At 35.5% G+C, this 15,703-nt stretch overlaps 1 protein-coding gene across 3 annotated transcripts in view; it reads left to right on the top strand.

The window, feature by feature from the left end:
* LOC114243325 (uncharacterized) overlaps positions 1 to 15,703 on the top strand; it is a 90,506-nt gene that overhangs the window by 57,196 nt on the left and 17,607 nt on the right. For 2 of the 3 annotated variants that reach the window (XM_089731101.1, XM_028174780.2), the window contains exons 4-7: positions 11,020 to 11,088; positions 12,306 to 12,326; positions 14,314 to 14,374; positions 15,494 to 15,564. In XM_089731101.1, coding sequence (XP_089587227.1) covers positions 11,020 to 11,088; positions 12,306 to 12,326; positions 14,314 to 14,374; positions 15,494 to 15,564 — 222 coding nt within the window. The remainder of the gene's footprint in view (positions 1 to 11,019; positions 11,089 to 12,305; positions 12,327 to 14,313; positions 14,375 to 15,493; positions 15,565 to 15,703) is intronic. The other variant, XM_089731102.1, reaches the window with a different exon arrangement.

Raw genomic sequence — 15,703 nt, 5'->3', positions numbered from 1 at the left:
ATGAAATGACATGAAGATGATTAATTTGAGACATTAATCTACTGGGATGAAATTGAATGAAATGAGATGAAATGTAATCTCAGTAAAATGGTGATCATTTACTGAGATTTTTTTCAGTGGACTTTTTGGAGCATCCCGGGAAGTTACGTCGAACGGCTTTGCTTCATTTTCCTACATTTGTGCACTTTCACAAAGATACTAAACAGTTAATAAACCACCGTTAGTACACATTCAAACAAAATAAAACAAATCACACAACTTCACTCCTCGCGTTCCCGCCAAAAGTCCCGAATCACATATTACATAATCACATAACCTACAAATTCTGAATCGATATTTAAATTCACAGAATGACGTAAGCTTTTTCAGAGGCCGTGACATTGACAATTGACGAAATAGAACAAGTGAACAAATATGAACAAATATAAAATGAATAAATTTTAAATGTATCATCATAACCTATAAATCATAATAAAACAAACGTTGGTAACAGACGTTTTGATGAAAACGCGAGACAATTAGAATAACTCACGTGTAACAAGCTACGTGATCTCATTACGTTTTTAATAAAGTAGTCGACTTATGACAATGAATTTGAGCTGTGCAATGTGTGTAAGACAAGGTTCTTAAGACAAAGGTCTTAAGAACGTACGCTTTTTTTAAATTAAATTAAATTAAAATGTAATATATATTATTGATTGTTTTCTTTGTCGTATCACTCATGTCAGAGAGGTTGTGGTCGTCAGTTAGTAAGTATAATTATTGTGGGCAGATGTTATACGCGTCACGAGTAATCGCCACATCTCAATTAATACAATTTTTTTTTTTAAATTCACTTCACATGTTTTTTTTAAATATAATTTAAATACGGGATTGAAGATATAGAAAAATTAAGTATTTACGGAAAGAATAGTACATATCCAGTAGAAATAGTCATACAGCGTGGACTTAGACTTCGAAAAGCAACTAGAAGAATATTGCAAACCCTACCGCGTCGGATCACACGGATACCGGTTCAAACGGGGATCCTCCTTAAATTTGCTTCAGTTCTCAAGCGGAAAATCCAATGATTTACCGGGTTAGAGCCTTATCATAATCTCGCACGTCCCTCATATTTCACACTGAGTTAGTGCCGTGTTCTTGCCTCATTGTTTCAAAGAATTCCAAACGTTTTAGCTTTTCAGACTCTCAGTTTCGATATTTTGGCTTTTAAATTAATATATGTAATGACGTCTGTATAGAAAATAGGCCGATACAACATTTGAATTTAATTATACTTCGCTGGTATTCATGTGCCTATTTTAAGTCTTGTTTGAGTGTGTCCTGAAAAAAAAACAATATTTATTTATATAGTGTACATTGTAATTACTTGTAAAACCGATTTATAGGTTCACCTGATGTTACACCTAAAAATACCCTACTAATGCAATGCTGTCCTACTAGATCGAAAATTCAACTACTCATTTTACGTCATAATTAAAAAAAAACCTAATCTGGCTCATAATTTTTGGTTAAAACTTTCATTTGCGATATCAAAGAACGATAACTTTGAGGCTTCAAGTTTAATTGGAGCATTTTAATTGTTTTCGAAAGTATTACGATTAGTTTGCGAAGAAATTACAATTTTCAGCTTCGGCTAGCGGAGAACCGTAATTTTTTTAATTTTACGTTTTTAACTAAAAAGTTTGAAATTTTTAGAAAGCCCTTATTAAGCTATTATTTTGATAGTAAGCAGCTTTGGTTACGTCACTAAAGACTCCTTACATTTTTAATGCGTAATTAATACAAGATTTTACAATTCTGTGACAGGCAATTATTTAAACGAGATTTCAAACTATGACTACTGTGTATGTAGGTATTTTTTTTAAGTAGATTGATAAATGAACTCACCGTCCATTCGGTAAGTGGTAGCCCATTGTCAACACAACACAAAATTTAATGCCTTTGCCCACCCTTAGATCGAAATGTCAGCTGTGTTCCATCATTTCCCTTCTAGCCGAAAATTAGATATTTAATTTTATTGTTTAGATAGGTAAAAGAGCTCGCGGTCCAGCTTGTAGTAATTTCCAGTTTTTTTATTATTTATTGCTTAGATGAATGGACGAGCTCACAGCCCACCTGATGTTAAGTGGTTACTGAAGCCCATTGACATCTACAACGTTAATTAGCCACCCACCTCGAGATATAAGTTCTAAGGTCTCAGTATAGTTACAACGGCTACCCCACCCTTCGAACGCATTACTGCTTCACGGTGGAAATAGGCGGGGTGGTGGTACCTACCCGTGCGGACTCCCAAGAGGTCCTACCACCAGATAATTAATATATCAACAACGTAAATGCCGCTACCCATCTCGAAACAAGGTTTAAATCTTAGTTTTTACAGTACAACAGCTGCCCTACCCTGCTAAATGAAACGCATTACCGCTTCAGGGCAGAAACGGGCAGGGTGGTGGTATCTACCTGTGTGGCCCACAAAACGCCAGACTACCCTCAGAATTTAATCAAATTACAATTTTTATTACCTGATGTTATTCCTTCACCGTGGAAGTATTTCGTGAACATTTGCTATAGTACATTTTTTTTTATTGATTTTATTTGTGGACGATCTCACAGCCCACCTGGTGTTATGTGGTTACTGGAGCCCATAAGCATAGCCCTTAAGATATAAGTTCGAAGATCTCAAGTATGATCTAGTATGATCAAGTACTATCTCAACGGCTGCCCCACCCTTCAAACCGCATTACTGCTTCACGGCAAAAATAGGCAGGGCGGTGGTACCTACCCGCGCGGACTCACAAGAGGTCCTGCCACCAGTAATTACGCAAATTATAATTTTGCGGGTTTGATTTTTATTACACGATGTCATTCCTTCACCACACGTATTTCATTACAAAAATTGGTACCCGCCTGGAATTCGAACGCCGGTACATCGCTCAATACGAATGTACCGGACGTATTTATCTTTTAGGCCACGACGACTTCATTTCATTAGGAAAATCAGTACCTACCTGTGTGATTCGAACACGGTCACAATCGCATCGCTAGATACGAATGCATCGGGCGTCTTATCCTTTAGGCCACGACGCCTTCATAAAATACTCCACAATTGTTGATTGCTTTTTCCGTCTTTAAACCGGTTTAATAGTGACAATAGTCTGATTGGCTATTAATCAGGAGTTACGGTAAAACGACTTCAGCTATCAGGTAGAAACGTAACTTAGCAAATTACTAACGCAAATTTTAATATAATGTATTTAAAATTTTGCATTTTTGTTTATTTTAGTGTACAAAAAAAGGGTGCGTGTACTTATGTACGCGCGTAAGAAGTTATACTTTATTTTAGTAAATTTTTTTATTATTTAAATTTTAATCAATTTGAAAAAAAATCGATTAAACAACATCCTCAAACACGCATATTGGACATCCCTTTTCTTTACATCGTATAAATTCGGTAATTCTCGGTACGGTTCGGAAAGTTCACCTGCGGCTATATTCAGACTCGCCAAGTTACGTCGGTCGTATTGTGATGAGCGATTTAATGGGCAACTTCATTCTGTTAATTTTGTGTCACGGTGCGCGCGCATCGTGAAATTTCACTCTCATCAATTTTTCATAACGCGCCTAAAGAAGTATAACTTCAAAAACCTTGGTATCTCTCTCTAGAGAACATTGAAGTCACAGTTAAAATACAAAAGAAACATAAATTTAACACAACTTTTATAGGCTTTGTGAAGCCGAAACCCACGAAACGAAGACCCTGTCGAACTCTTAGATAAGACGGATGGGTTGAATGTGGTTTCATGCGAAATTTTGTTGGGCGAAAACTAAATTTGTGTTGAATAGTTTTGGGTTTAGTTAAAACTTAAAACTGTAACTGACTTGTCTCGTGTTACCTTAACGAAATCAACAACAATATTAATTTATTCATTCAAACATAAAATACTTATTCTTTTGACCAATCTAATGGTCAGTATTCATTATCGCCCATGGATATCAGCAACTATGCAGTAGCTTGAGTATCCTCCTGCCATTGCTGACGTCTATGAGCCACGGTGACTACTTGATACCTCGTCTACCAAAATTGCAATATAAAAAAATCCAGGGTCATAACCAAGCCGCAATGTATTCAAGCATAGAGTGCTAAGCTAGGGCAATATTAAAACAATAGATCTCATGTTAAAGTCTGTACGTAATAAGACAAATTAAAAGTTATTCGAATTAATTCATATTCCGAATACAAGTGCTACTAAACATTATGTAGGACTCCGCTTCCAAAAGTCAGGAAATAATACACAGATTGTAGTAGTTCACTTAATTCTGTATTGCTTTATTTGTAACTCCACTTATACAATCTTTAGATATTTGCTCACTACTGAATACACTGCTTTCTGTCCCGTTTTTTCAGACTACCGCCTTTTTAATAAAAAAGGCCTTGTGTATTTCAATTCCATTACTGTAATTGCGCCCATCAACAGTGTTGCTATTTGGCAATCCGAAAATTGCCTTATCATTAGGTAACAAATTTAATTATTTTACAACAAACCTTACAGTTGCTCGTAGTGTTGTTCTAACTTGTAAGCTCGAAGCAAACTTGAATGTAGGGTAGCGAAATTTTTCCCCCGACCTAACATGAAAGCGCGTATAAAATTTAATTCAACTTATTTCAGAAGGTCTTTGCTTTTCAAACGAATTAAATGGAGCTTCCGTTTTTTGCTTCGTACCTTTCTTTCTAATAACATAAACCAGTGGAACTCCACCACGCTGCGTTCTCTACCGAAATGTTTACGCTAGCAACGCAAATAATGTACTTGCTTCCGAGAAAAAACAACAAAATATTATCGTCTAAAGTATATAAAATAAAATTTAAGCACCTTGTTTGTGCAATTAAGAGTAACAGTGTATTTTTGGAACCCACATCGGTTGGTACATACCACGCTATTTCTGCCAAAGCAATCACGTGCGTATTCCAACGCCATTAAGAGTACTACGTCGTGTTTCATTGTTGTTGATAAAAAAAGGCTTTTAGTAAATGACAGATGTAGATTTTCCATAAATCGGGCTTTCGTTGAACAACTGTCAGAATTTTTGGAACGAAGTTCCTTACGACGGACGATGCGGACCCTAACCGGGAAAAAACGTCCGTAACGTAAGATTTTATTAATAATGCACACAGTGTACGACTTAACTTTGTATTAACGTACAAAAAAAAGATATTGGAGTTTACTCCTTTAGAATCGATTTACATATATAGGCCCGGGGTATGAAAATTATGGGGACCAAAATCGTACTAGCATGTCACACGAAATGCGTTATGCGCATTTCGTGTGACATGCTAGTACATGCGCCGGCAGTCCGCCACAAAGCCTCGTACTGATCGCGCGTTTCTCTCATTATTGTATTTTCATATATTTGTTAGTCGTTTGTTTTGTGTCTCGTTAATTTGTTAATAATCTGTAGTGTATCGTGTTGTCGTAATATAGAACTATTTCTCGTATTGTTTCGTTTAATTTTTTATATCCAGTAAACTCCAGTCGTGCGTCGGAGCGGACACACACTATTTTTTTTTTATCATTCATTGACCACGATCTCAGAGCGTTCGCTTGCGAATACACTAATTCTTATGCAAACAACCAAGAATGAAGTGTATCACAATAAGTTGGCACATTACCGAATGACCGTAGGTTGTTGCGAAACCTCCAGTTTTATTTACTTTATACCTCGAATAGAACTTTAAATTTATATTTTTATAATACGGAACTTCGTTCCTATCCGGTGTCCCACGACACCACACATTTTTATTTTGTTCGGAAGTGTATTGACAAGATTGAAATTTTAGTACAATTTCATCTATTCAAATATGGAATAAAAATATTAAAACTTAAAAGGTCTCTCTTCTGTTTTTCAGCCTAAAGACCTCCACTGCTTGGAAAGAGATCACGCCAAACCTCACTACACAGATTAAAGGAATTAAGTGACTTAAAAAATGTTTATCTTATATACTTATGTAATTTTATAAATTTGTTCCACTTTTTTTGGTAAAGAATTATCTAATATTTCACAAACTTAGCCTAAATTTTCCGTTCCCTTTTGAAAACGTTAAACATGAAAATGTAGCAAAAGACAAATCAGTAGAATTGTGGACTCCGGTTACGTAATATCCGCCGTGTCATAGCTTCACAGCTGTTGCGATCTACTTCCGTCCACAACAAGGATTCGATAATGACAATATGGATGTGGTATCGTATACAAAAATCTAATTATCTATACTAATATTATAAAGAGGAAAGATTTGTTTGTTTGTTTATATTGAAGAGGCTCCGAAACTACTGAACCGATTTGTAAAATTCTTTCACTGTTTGGAAGCTACATTATTCCAGAGTGACATAGGCTATAACCTCTTTTGAAAAAAAATTTAGGGATCCTTACTAAAACTCCAATAATGTAACCCAAGGTGTAAAAAAATTACCTAAAATATTCTTTACATCGCGTGCCCTGCGAAAACTATTGATGATAGAATAAAATAATGTACTACGACTTTGTAGAACACTTATTATTTACAAAAAGTGTCGCGACAGCATATGTCTAACTATTATAGTTACGCCGCAATAAGTGTTCATTTAATTTAAAAAAAATAAAACAACGTCAAATATCGTTGAAAATATTGTTAAAAACCCGAGCGGAGCCGGAGCGGGCAGCTTGTTCTAAAATAAGCACAGATCTTGTGTCGACGAACGAATTCTACCATAAAAGATTGATTCCAATAGTATAAATTCAAAACTCAAAATTTAACCGAAACAGCAATATTACAGTACAAAGGAGATCAGAACTTTTTCTCTCAACATTATTTTATACTTTCGGTCCGGTAACGAAACTATCAGGAGGACCGTGAACTAATCTGACTGTCAAAATTAAAAAAAGATGCACATCTAAGTTTAGCTTACAGCGTAATTGTGACATGTCCACAATCTTTCATGACTCCGCGTGCACTGATCCGTCCTGAACAGGGAAGGTGCGCACGAATTCGCTAGGAATCGAACTGCGGTGAAACTTGCTAAGTTGTGTTTGTATCCGCTCGGACGTTAACTAAAGAGACCTCCAGTTGTCGATAGTCACATCAGGAACACTTTTATCAAGGACTGTGCGTTAAGAAATTTAATGTATATTTCTTTAAATAGTAAAGTACTATAGAATATTCCTTTTTCTCTACAAAACCTTTACCCCATAAGTATGTAACCGGTTATCGAGCTGTGTGATACAACTTGAACTAAATTTCCAATGCTTCTACATCATCCTGGCGTGGCAGAAATTTCGTTGCCACTTTCCTATCCTAACTGCTCTCCTTAAATTCTAAGTAAAGCATATTTATTCATGATGTAGGCACACAACTTGCTGTAAACAAAAACACAGTAATCAAACCCTTGTCTAAATAGAAGCCACTTACATTGACACAACACAAGATGATCTAACAATTAGAGGTAACGACACTAAATAATCTTTCTGGACAATTGGGTGTTTAAAATATACAACTCGTTTCCCATTCCCTGGCATTGATATTTTGATAGAATTAGATTTTTTTAGATTTAGAATTAGATTGAAACTAGATGGGCAATGCCATTTCAAGTACTATTGTCATTAAATATGACACCTAAATACTGGTGGTAGGACGTCTTGTGGGTCCGCATGGGTAGGTACCACCATCGCCTATTTCTGCCGTGAAGCAGTAATGCGTTTCGGTTTGAAGGGTTGGGCAGCCGTTGTACTTTAAAAATTGAGACCTTAGAACTCATATCTCAAGCTGGGTGGCGCATTTACGTTGTAGATGTCTATGGGCTCCGGTAACCACTTAACATCAGGTGGGCCGTGATCTCGTCAAGCACTTAAGCAATAAAAAATAAAAAGAAATCCTACCTACAATTGTATTATCTCGTTAGGCTTTCAATCCTCCTCCTCCTTCAGTCGATCGCTCATTGCTGAGCATCGTGATGCGCCCGTCTGTGACTTTTTTTGTAATTTGTATCCACGTATGTCGATCAGTGGTACAGTGAAGTGCGTGGCTCAGTGTCATGTCCAGATACTCAGACACTTGGTCACTCCATCTTTTTCGGCTCCGACCTCTGGATCGTCTTCCATCCACTTTACCCGTCACTATGAGTCTCTCCAGGTTGTCAGAGGGTTTTCTTGCTATATGACCAAAATATTGGAGCACTCTATATAGGCATTTGGTGGATAGCCTCTGGTCAACTTTTAACTCGTTGAGGATGGAAGCGTTCGTCCGGAAAACCGTCCAAGGGATGCGCAACATGCGCCGCCAGCACCACATTTCAAACGCGTCTATGCGTCGCCTGTCAGACTCTTTCAAGATCCAGGTCTCAGCCCCATACAAAAAGATTAAGAAAACGAGCGTCTCAATAATTTGCACTTTCAATACCCTGTTAATAAATAAATAATTTAAATTCATACAAAGATCGAGATCGTTCAAAGGACGCAAACAAAACCTTTAAAATCCAACAAGAAGCCAACACGGATTTCAGCTTCGTAAAAATTAAAATACGCTTCGTCTCTTCACAAAGAGTTCCTACTTTAGACGTCATATTTTTAATCTTCTCACCGAGCCGAGCAGACGTAGTAAGCTTTAACGTCTTATCCACACGTTGCGGCGAAAAAGTTGCTTTTTATTTTATTGCTCTAGACGTGCCTGGTGTTAATGTCGACGCTTGAAAGGCGATCGTGACTAAGCGACAATAACTGCTCTGTACATAAATGATAGGCAATAACCATATTCGATGCGCTAAAAAGTATATTTCTAGGTCTATTAAATTAATTTTAATCCTACAGCTAGATTCGTTAAAATAGAATTATTTTCAGGTATTAGTCATAAATTAGTCTACTGTAAAGTTCAGGCATTGTCGTTTAGTCATGTTTGCCTTTCAAGCGTCGATGTGTATCATAATCCATAGTTATTACAATATAAATGTCATTGCACACATCTGGGACTACACCACGAATATACAATTTTTATTAAGCTATTGCATAGATTTTATCGCGGGCTTTGGGCGTGGTGACCGAATCAAGAAATTCTGTAACAAAAATAAAACCTAACAACCCCACTCCGCCTACTATGTAGCTCGCATTCAACACATTCACACGTTGCGCTTGTGTAGTGTTTGTGAATAAGCGCGCGACGGGACGTCGCACTGCATTCGCATCATAAAAAGTCTGCCCATCTCACTCTCGCGCGGTCTAGCTTATGAGTGTGAAAGGGACAGTTTATGTCTTGCTTTTGTTAATGTTTATATATATAGCGTGGTCTTATTTTATTATTCTTTTAATATTAAATAATTATTGTCTAATTATAATTGCATCAGTTGATAAAAAATGCTATGCAATAGCTTTACTGCGGCATTCCCCGAGTACTACGCGTGTTTTTAAAAAAACATAGTGTGTCATAGTCTTCAAACAGGAATGCATCTTAACTACTTCGCGATAAATATAGGCAGGATGGTAAATTTTATATTATTGTTATGATACTATAATACGTATGTAAGGTGTTTTATATTATGTATTTGTGTGTGTATATTTATAATATTATGTATGAGTGTAATTCACGTAAAAGTTTAAATTTCAAGGATCCTAAGTGTTAGAACAATTGTTTTCATTTTAATATTTAACTTTTTTATTGCTTAGATGGGTGGACGAGCTCACAGCCCACCTGGTTTTAAGTGGTTACTGGAGCCCATAGACATTTACAACGTAAATACACCAGCCACCTTGAGACACAAGTTCTAAGGTCTCAAGTATAGTTACAACGGCTGCCCCAGCCTTCAAACCGAAACGCATTACTGCTTCACGGCAGAAATAGGTGGGTAGTGGTACCTACCCGCGCGGATTCACAAGAGGTCCTACCACCAGTAATTACGCAAATTATAATTTTGCGGGTAGATTTTTGTCGATATTGAATCAAAATGTTTTCTTGGGTGAACATAATTTGTGATTGAAAGAAGTTTTATTGTGTCTGCAGGGTTACAATAAATTAAAAAAAAAATAGTTGCCCCAAAAATTCCGACTGTAAACCGAGCATTAAGTTTTAATACTTTCTTTAGCTTTACGGCGCTACGTCACTACAGTCTAACTGAATCATGTTCTCCGCGAAAGTTCAGTTGTTAACGCAACCATTGAAATAAAATTTTATCCATCCCAACAAACCCTTGTTGTTTGTAACTTCGCTATCACTTGTAACTGCTGCGATTTCTTTGAAAAGATTTAACACAAAGCGATAAATGTAGTTCATAGTTATAACAGTACAGTATAGATAAAACAAAACTCTGAAACTATTGTAACTCGACTGACTCGATGGCTTAGTTGTTAGCGCTCTTGACTGTTGCGACGCGGGTCGCGGGTTCGATTCCCATGTCGGGCAAACATTCGTGTGATGAACAGGTTTGTGTGCTCTTTGTCTCGGTGTTTATTATATATGTATTTATGTATGTATTTAAACGTATATAAGTATGTACGTCAGCCTGTGTTATGTTGCCAATTAGGCCAAATTAAGATTATCCCAAATTAGCCCAAATTTGGGGCTGATGACCGCGCGTGATTTGTTGCCAATTTTTTATTTAAGTAAATTTTAGTGAATTCGGTCATAAATTTTAACTGTAAAAATTGTTTTTTCTAGACAATTACATCCTTAGTTAATACTACAATGTGCAATAAACTTCGTATAATAATGACTTCGTAATATAATATACAAAGTAATATATTCCTAAATAATAATATAATCGAGAAGCAATGAAGGGTTTCGGTCAGAATTCTCTTTTAATAAATGCAAAGAGTATATGAGAAGCCACTACAACTTCGATCAACTATGACCTCATGGTGGCCGGGAATATCAACGTCACAGTTTTTTGGATAGACCCTGAGCTCTATAATTATTGTCCCTGTACAGATACACAAATGAATCGCATCTAAGTTAATTGTTTTAATATTTTTGAATTCGCTTTTAATTTCATTAAAATTTTTCAGGGATCGATAAAGGAAATAAAAATATATCCGGACTCAAACGAAGAAACCATAAAAAATATTTGCAACGAGGTAAGATAACTCATTTTATAGTTTATGTTAAATATAATCGTGTAAGTCCTTGTGAAATAGCAAAAAGGAAACCTAATGAGCTGTGGAGATGAAAATAATCGTAAATTGATACAAAACAAAGGTACAGCATGATTGTGCTTGTTACAATTTTTTTTCCTACCTATGCTGATAGACTTGAGAGGCTATATTAGCTTCTCCTTGACGTGTGGGTGAGCTCATTGGGCTCAAACTGGGAGTATTGTCAACACAGGCCCTAGCATGAGCAGTGCTCCGCAGAATCTACCACCGAATCAGAAACGCAACCCACTGAGAAGATCCGGCGAGAAAGTCAGTGGGCTGTATCTGTGGGTTAATTTACTCGTCGATCCCTTCATCGCAAGCGACGGGTTCGGCGAGGACGGTGACCAGTGCTTGAGATATCTCAAAGCACCGTTAATGGATCGGGAGGATCCGTAATGACGTATTTGGAGCAATTACATAAGATACACCAATACCAATATTAAAACACATTCACGACGCTTGAGCTCGTCTTAGTATTGAAGGAATCGATCCTAGACCCATTATTTCTTTGCGTCAAGTCAAACACGAATTAAATGAGCCATAAATGAAAGCCATTAAATTTATTAGAGATCGACTTTTCTAAGGTGGCATTTGGATAAATCTATCTACGTGGCGACAATAGATAGTACAGAAGGAATACTAGAAATGTCCACTGTTTATGCAACGGGGAATGAAGAAATGGCTAGTAAATTTGATTCTGCGTGAAAATTATAGTTAGATTCAGTCAAACATCGCTTTAGGTCATTCTAGCTAAGAGAAGCTCAACAATCGATTCCAAGGCTTTGAAGTTTTTGATAGCAACGAGCGAATCGAAAAATCCTGAAAAACACTGTCAAAATATTCACCAAACCAACAGGTTGATACAATTATTTTGTTTTCATAGCGGTTTTTACCAAACGCGTATGAATAGGCATGGGATGAATAAAATCAATACAATCAAATTTAAAAACTTTGTATTGAAAACGAATTTTAATGTACCTACCAAAAATTTTAAATGGTCTACTAGCTTTGGGACTGCTTTTTGCTTAGTTAGACCCTGATTATGCAACAAAATTGTTAATGACCAGAATCCATATGTTTTGGTTTCCATAATTGACAAACTACAACTCTAAAATTCACTTTTTTTTTTCCTTTCTAATTCTTTTAATATTTTACAGGATTTCAAATTACCGAGTATAGTTAGTATGATTGCATTATTAAAAGCACATTATGCTTCAGCAACACCTCTCTGTGTCATTGTTCTAACATTTTGGTCATGCAAATTACAATTTTATTTTTAATCTACAACAAAAAGTATTAAAAAAATGGTCTTTGGTCATAATTATCTTGTGATTTATAACGCTTTTGTTTCTCAACCCCAGAAGTAAATTCGTCATAATCTCAATAATATTAACTCGTATCAAATACACAATTCTGACTCTCTCAAAAATAGTTTTTGGAAACAACGTTTAATAATTTACTATTTGGATACTGTGTTTTATCTTCTATTCCAGAAAATACCAGTGTAACGTCTTGTTCGTCAACTAATTGATTTTATAAATGAAATCAGTTTTAGACATTTAGATAAAACAAAAACAAAGTTAAATCCCGAATCATCTAAACAACAATAATTAAAGTAAAATAATGTAACTTTCTAATATTATAATGGAAGTTATTGTTTTCCTTGGAACTGAATGAGTTATTCTCGTATAAAATGGCAGCTAAGGTATTTAAAGATTAAATAAAGTTTGCTTTAACATTCCAAGTCCATTGTGTACAAAGACTATTTTTGTCATGCAACATATTACTTAAACAGTATTCACACAGTGAATTGTTTAGTGATAATTGAAAGAGATACATGTGCTAAGCTTGTAAAATTGTGGTACTCACTTATGTTTTTTAAAAGGCAATTTTTAGTGGATTATGAAATATCGTGAACTGTATTGACACTGTAGTAGGAAGGTACAATTTCACCTTCCAAATATGCAAAAAAGACAATTTAAAATTATTTACGTTCAACGGATGGGAAATATTTAACAAAAATTTCGAATAAATTTTTGATTGACGCATGGAATATTCTTTTTATTTTACTGACGAAAGAATACCAGTCTCGCTGCGTCGTAAATATCGGCAAAATTAATGAAAAAGAATGGGCCGTTTATTAATATTTCGTGTGCCACCATGGAGCGCTGTTTAGTAAGTCGTTCCTGAAGTGCTGATTTTAGATGAGAAGATGCTACAATATACTCCGATTTCAAACTAGCATTTACTGACGGTAGAGCATATTGTAATCCCACAAACAATAACCAAAATACTCCGATTACAAACCAGCATTTACTGACGGTAGGACATATTGTAATCCCGCACGGATAGGTCCCAACATCCTGTCTATTTTTGCCACAAAACAGTCATACATACCATAGCCCATCTGGTTGTAAATACCGACTTTCAAACATCAGTGTGGGGTTCCGAGATGCTTTGCCGGTACTTAAGCAATGTAAATATTAAACAGCTTTCAATTGACCTTTCCAAAACTGCGCTTTACTTACGACATACCAAGCTTTTTACTTTGTTAACACGGGTCCATAATCTGAAAGCATACCTAAAAATATTCAACATCACATTATAATATGAATAATATATAAATAGATTTAGAAATAATCTATTTGTATATTTTCATATTATAATCTACAAGTCGTATTGAATTTGACAATTGTCTACTTCTTTCTTTACAAACTATTATTATGTAATATTTGTAAGTTTTTCAAATTATTCAGTGCTATTCTAGAAGTTTGTCTTCGACCCTTCCAAAGAAGTATGACAACTGAGCAAATGTCAATTAATTTTAACTCAAACATCATTAACTCGAATAACACGAGTAACTAAATCTGTTTGAAATCTGTATAAATAAAACGTTCAAAGATATAAAATTCTATAAAATGTTTTCATTCTTTTTATAAATTTAATAACAACCTTCACGTAATTTCCGCTGCCATGCAAATATGTGACTTCAGCTGATTCTAAGTAACTTAGCAAGCAAAATGAGAGTCATGTAGTATAACTTTTCAACATAGATATTCTTAACAAAGATAACTAGTCTAACAATTATAATCGCAACATACAGATTTCCAACAGTTTCGATTTTATCTTAACAAATTTATTTTATTAAAAAAAATATTTTTGTAGTTTAATGAAGAAAACGAAGAGTCAACCGACAATGTAGAAGAACCTCAATATATTAAAAACCGTAAGTTATCACAGATAATCGTCTACAATCTAAGCTCTGTTTGTTAAGAAAATTTCAAGACTTTCGAAATATTATTTTTGGCACATATTAAGAGTGTTCAATAGAAAGTGATAATCAGTATGATGCTACTATCTTTTATTAAATGCTATTTTGTTTTTCGACGCATTCATTTTAAGTTACGTATTAAATGTTATCTTATTTTATTTTTCGCCAACCTTCCAAATCTATATACTTTGTATCTCTTTTGTAAAGCTAAAATTCTCTTTTAAAGGAATTCTTTCTGATCCCAAAAAAGTGTCGTGCCGTGAAACGCGGCGTCTACTGCGCCATCATTTTCAAATTTAGGCCCCTAAGATGTTCCTTTAACCGCTGAAATAGGTAGAAATCACTAGATTTACTGGTGGTAGGACCTCTTGTGAGTCCGCGCGGGTAGGTACCACTGCCCTGCCTATTTTTGCCGTGAAGCAGTAATGCGTTTCGGTTTGAAGGGTGGGGCAGCCGTTGTAACTGTATTGAGATCTTAGAACTTATATCTCAAGGTGGGTGGCGCATTTACGTTGTAGATGTCCATGGGCTCCAGTAACCACTTAACACCAGGTGGGCTATGAGCACGTCCACCCATCTAAGCCATAAAAAAAAAGATGCTAATTCCGATAAATATGAAGAATGTTCCATCAATTCAAAGACAGTTTCTTGAATGGCAGCCATTCCAACTCTGGACTTGTGCGCTTGGGCGATAGCTTTGTAAAACAAAACAACTTTAGCGAGTTTGCCACGTCGTTGCTTGCGTATTCCTTCATGCAACTTTGTTATTTATCCTTAGTACAAAATCCCCCTCATAATGGCTCCATAATTATAAAACAGCCCATCATCTTATTGGTCGATGGAACCGCGTTAAATATCTTCGGAATTGGAGGTGACGATCTCCTACAAATTATGGACTATTTTATCGTTTCCGGATTATAATGGTAAAACCATGCATCAAAATCTTGTTGTTCAATTCAAATTGAAGGTTTCTATTCTCTCGGTTCGTTTTTATTCTCTCAAAAATGTAAGCAGTTTATATCCTATTAATTTGTAAGTCGAAATTACTATGGCGTATCTTTCTTGAAATTACAGCGGAGAAAGGTGAGAAAGGTGACAAAGGTGAGAAGGGTGAAAAAGGACAAAAAGGACACCAAGGTCTCAAAGTGAGTTCAATCTAATAATAATTTCACATCAATTATTCATGGTTTCATGGTTGATGTATTGCGCATCTATTTTTAGGATACTAAACAAATTCACACGAAAAAAAGGTAACTAAGGTAATAAAAAGGTAAAGGTTCTTGA

Source organism: Bombyx mandarina, chromosome 11 (genome assembly GCF_030267445.1).
Source record: "Bombyx mandarina strain Sakado chromosome 11, ASM3026744v2".
NCBI classification, from domain to species: domain Eukaryota; kingdom Metazoa; phylum Arthropoda; class Insecta; order Lepidoptera; family Bombycidae; genus Bombyx; species Bombyx mandarina.
This window is presented reverse-complemented; position numbering and strand designations above follow the sequence as displayed.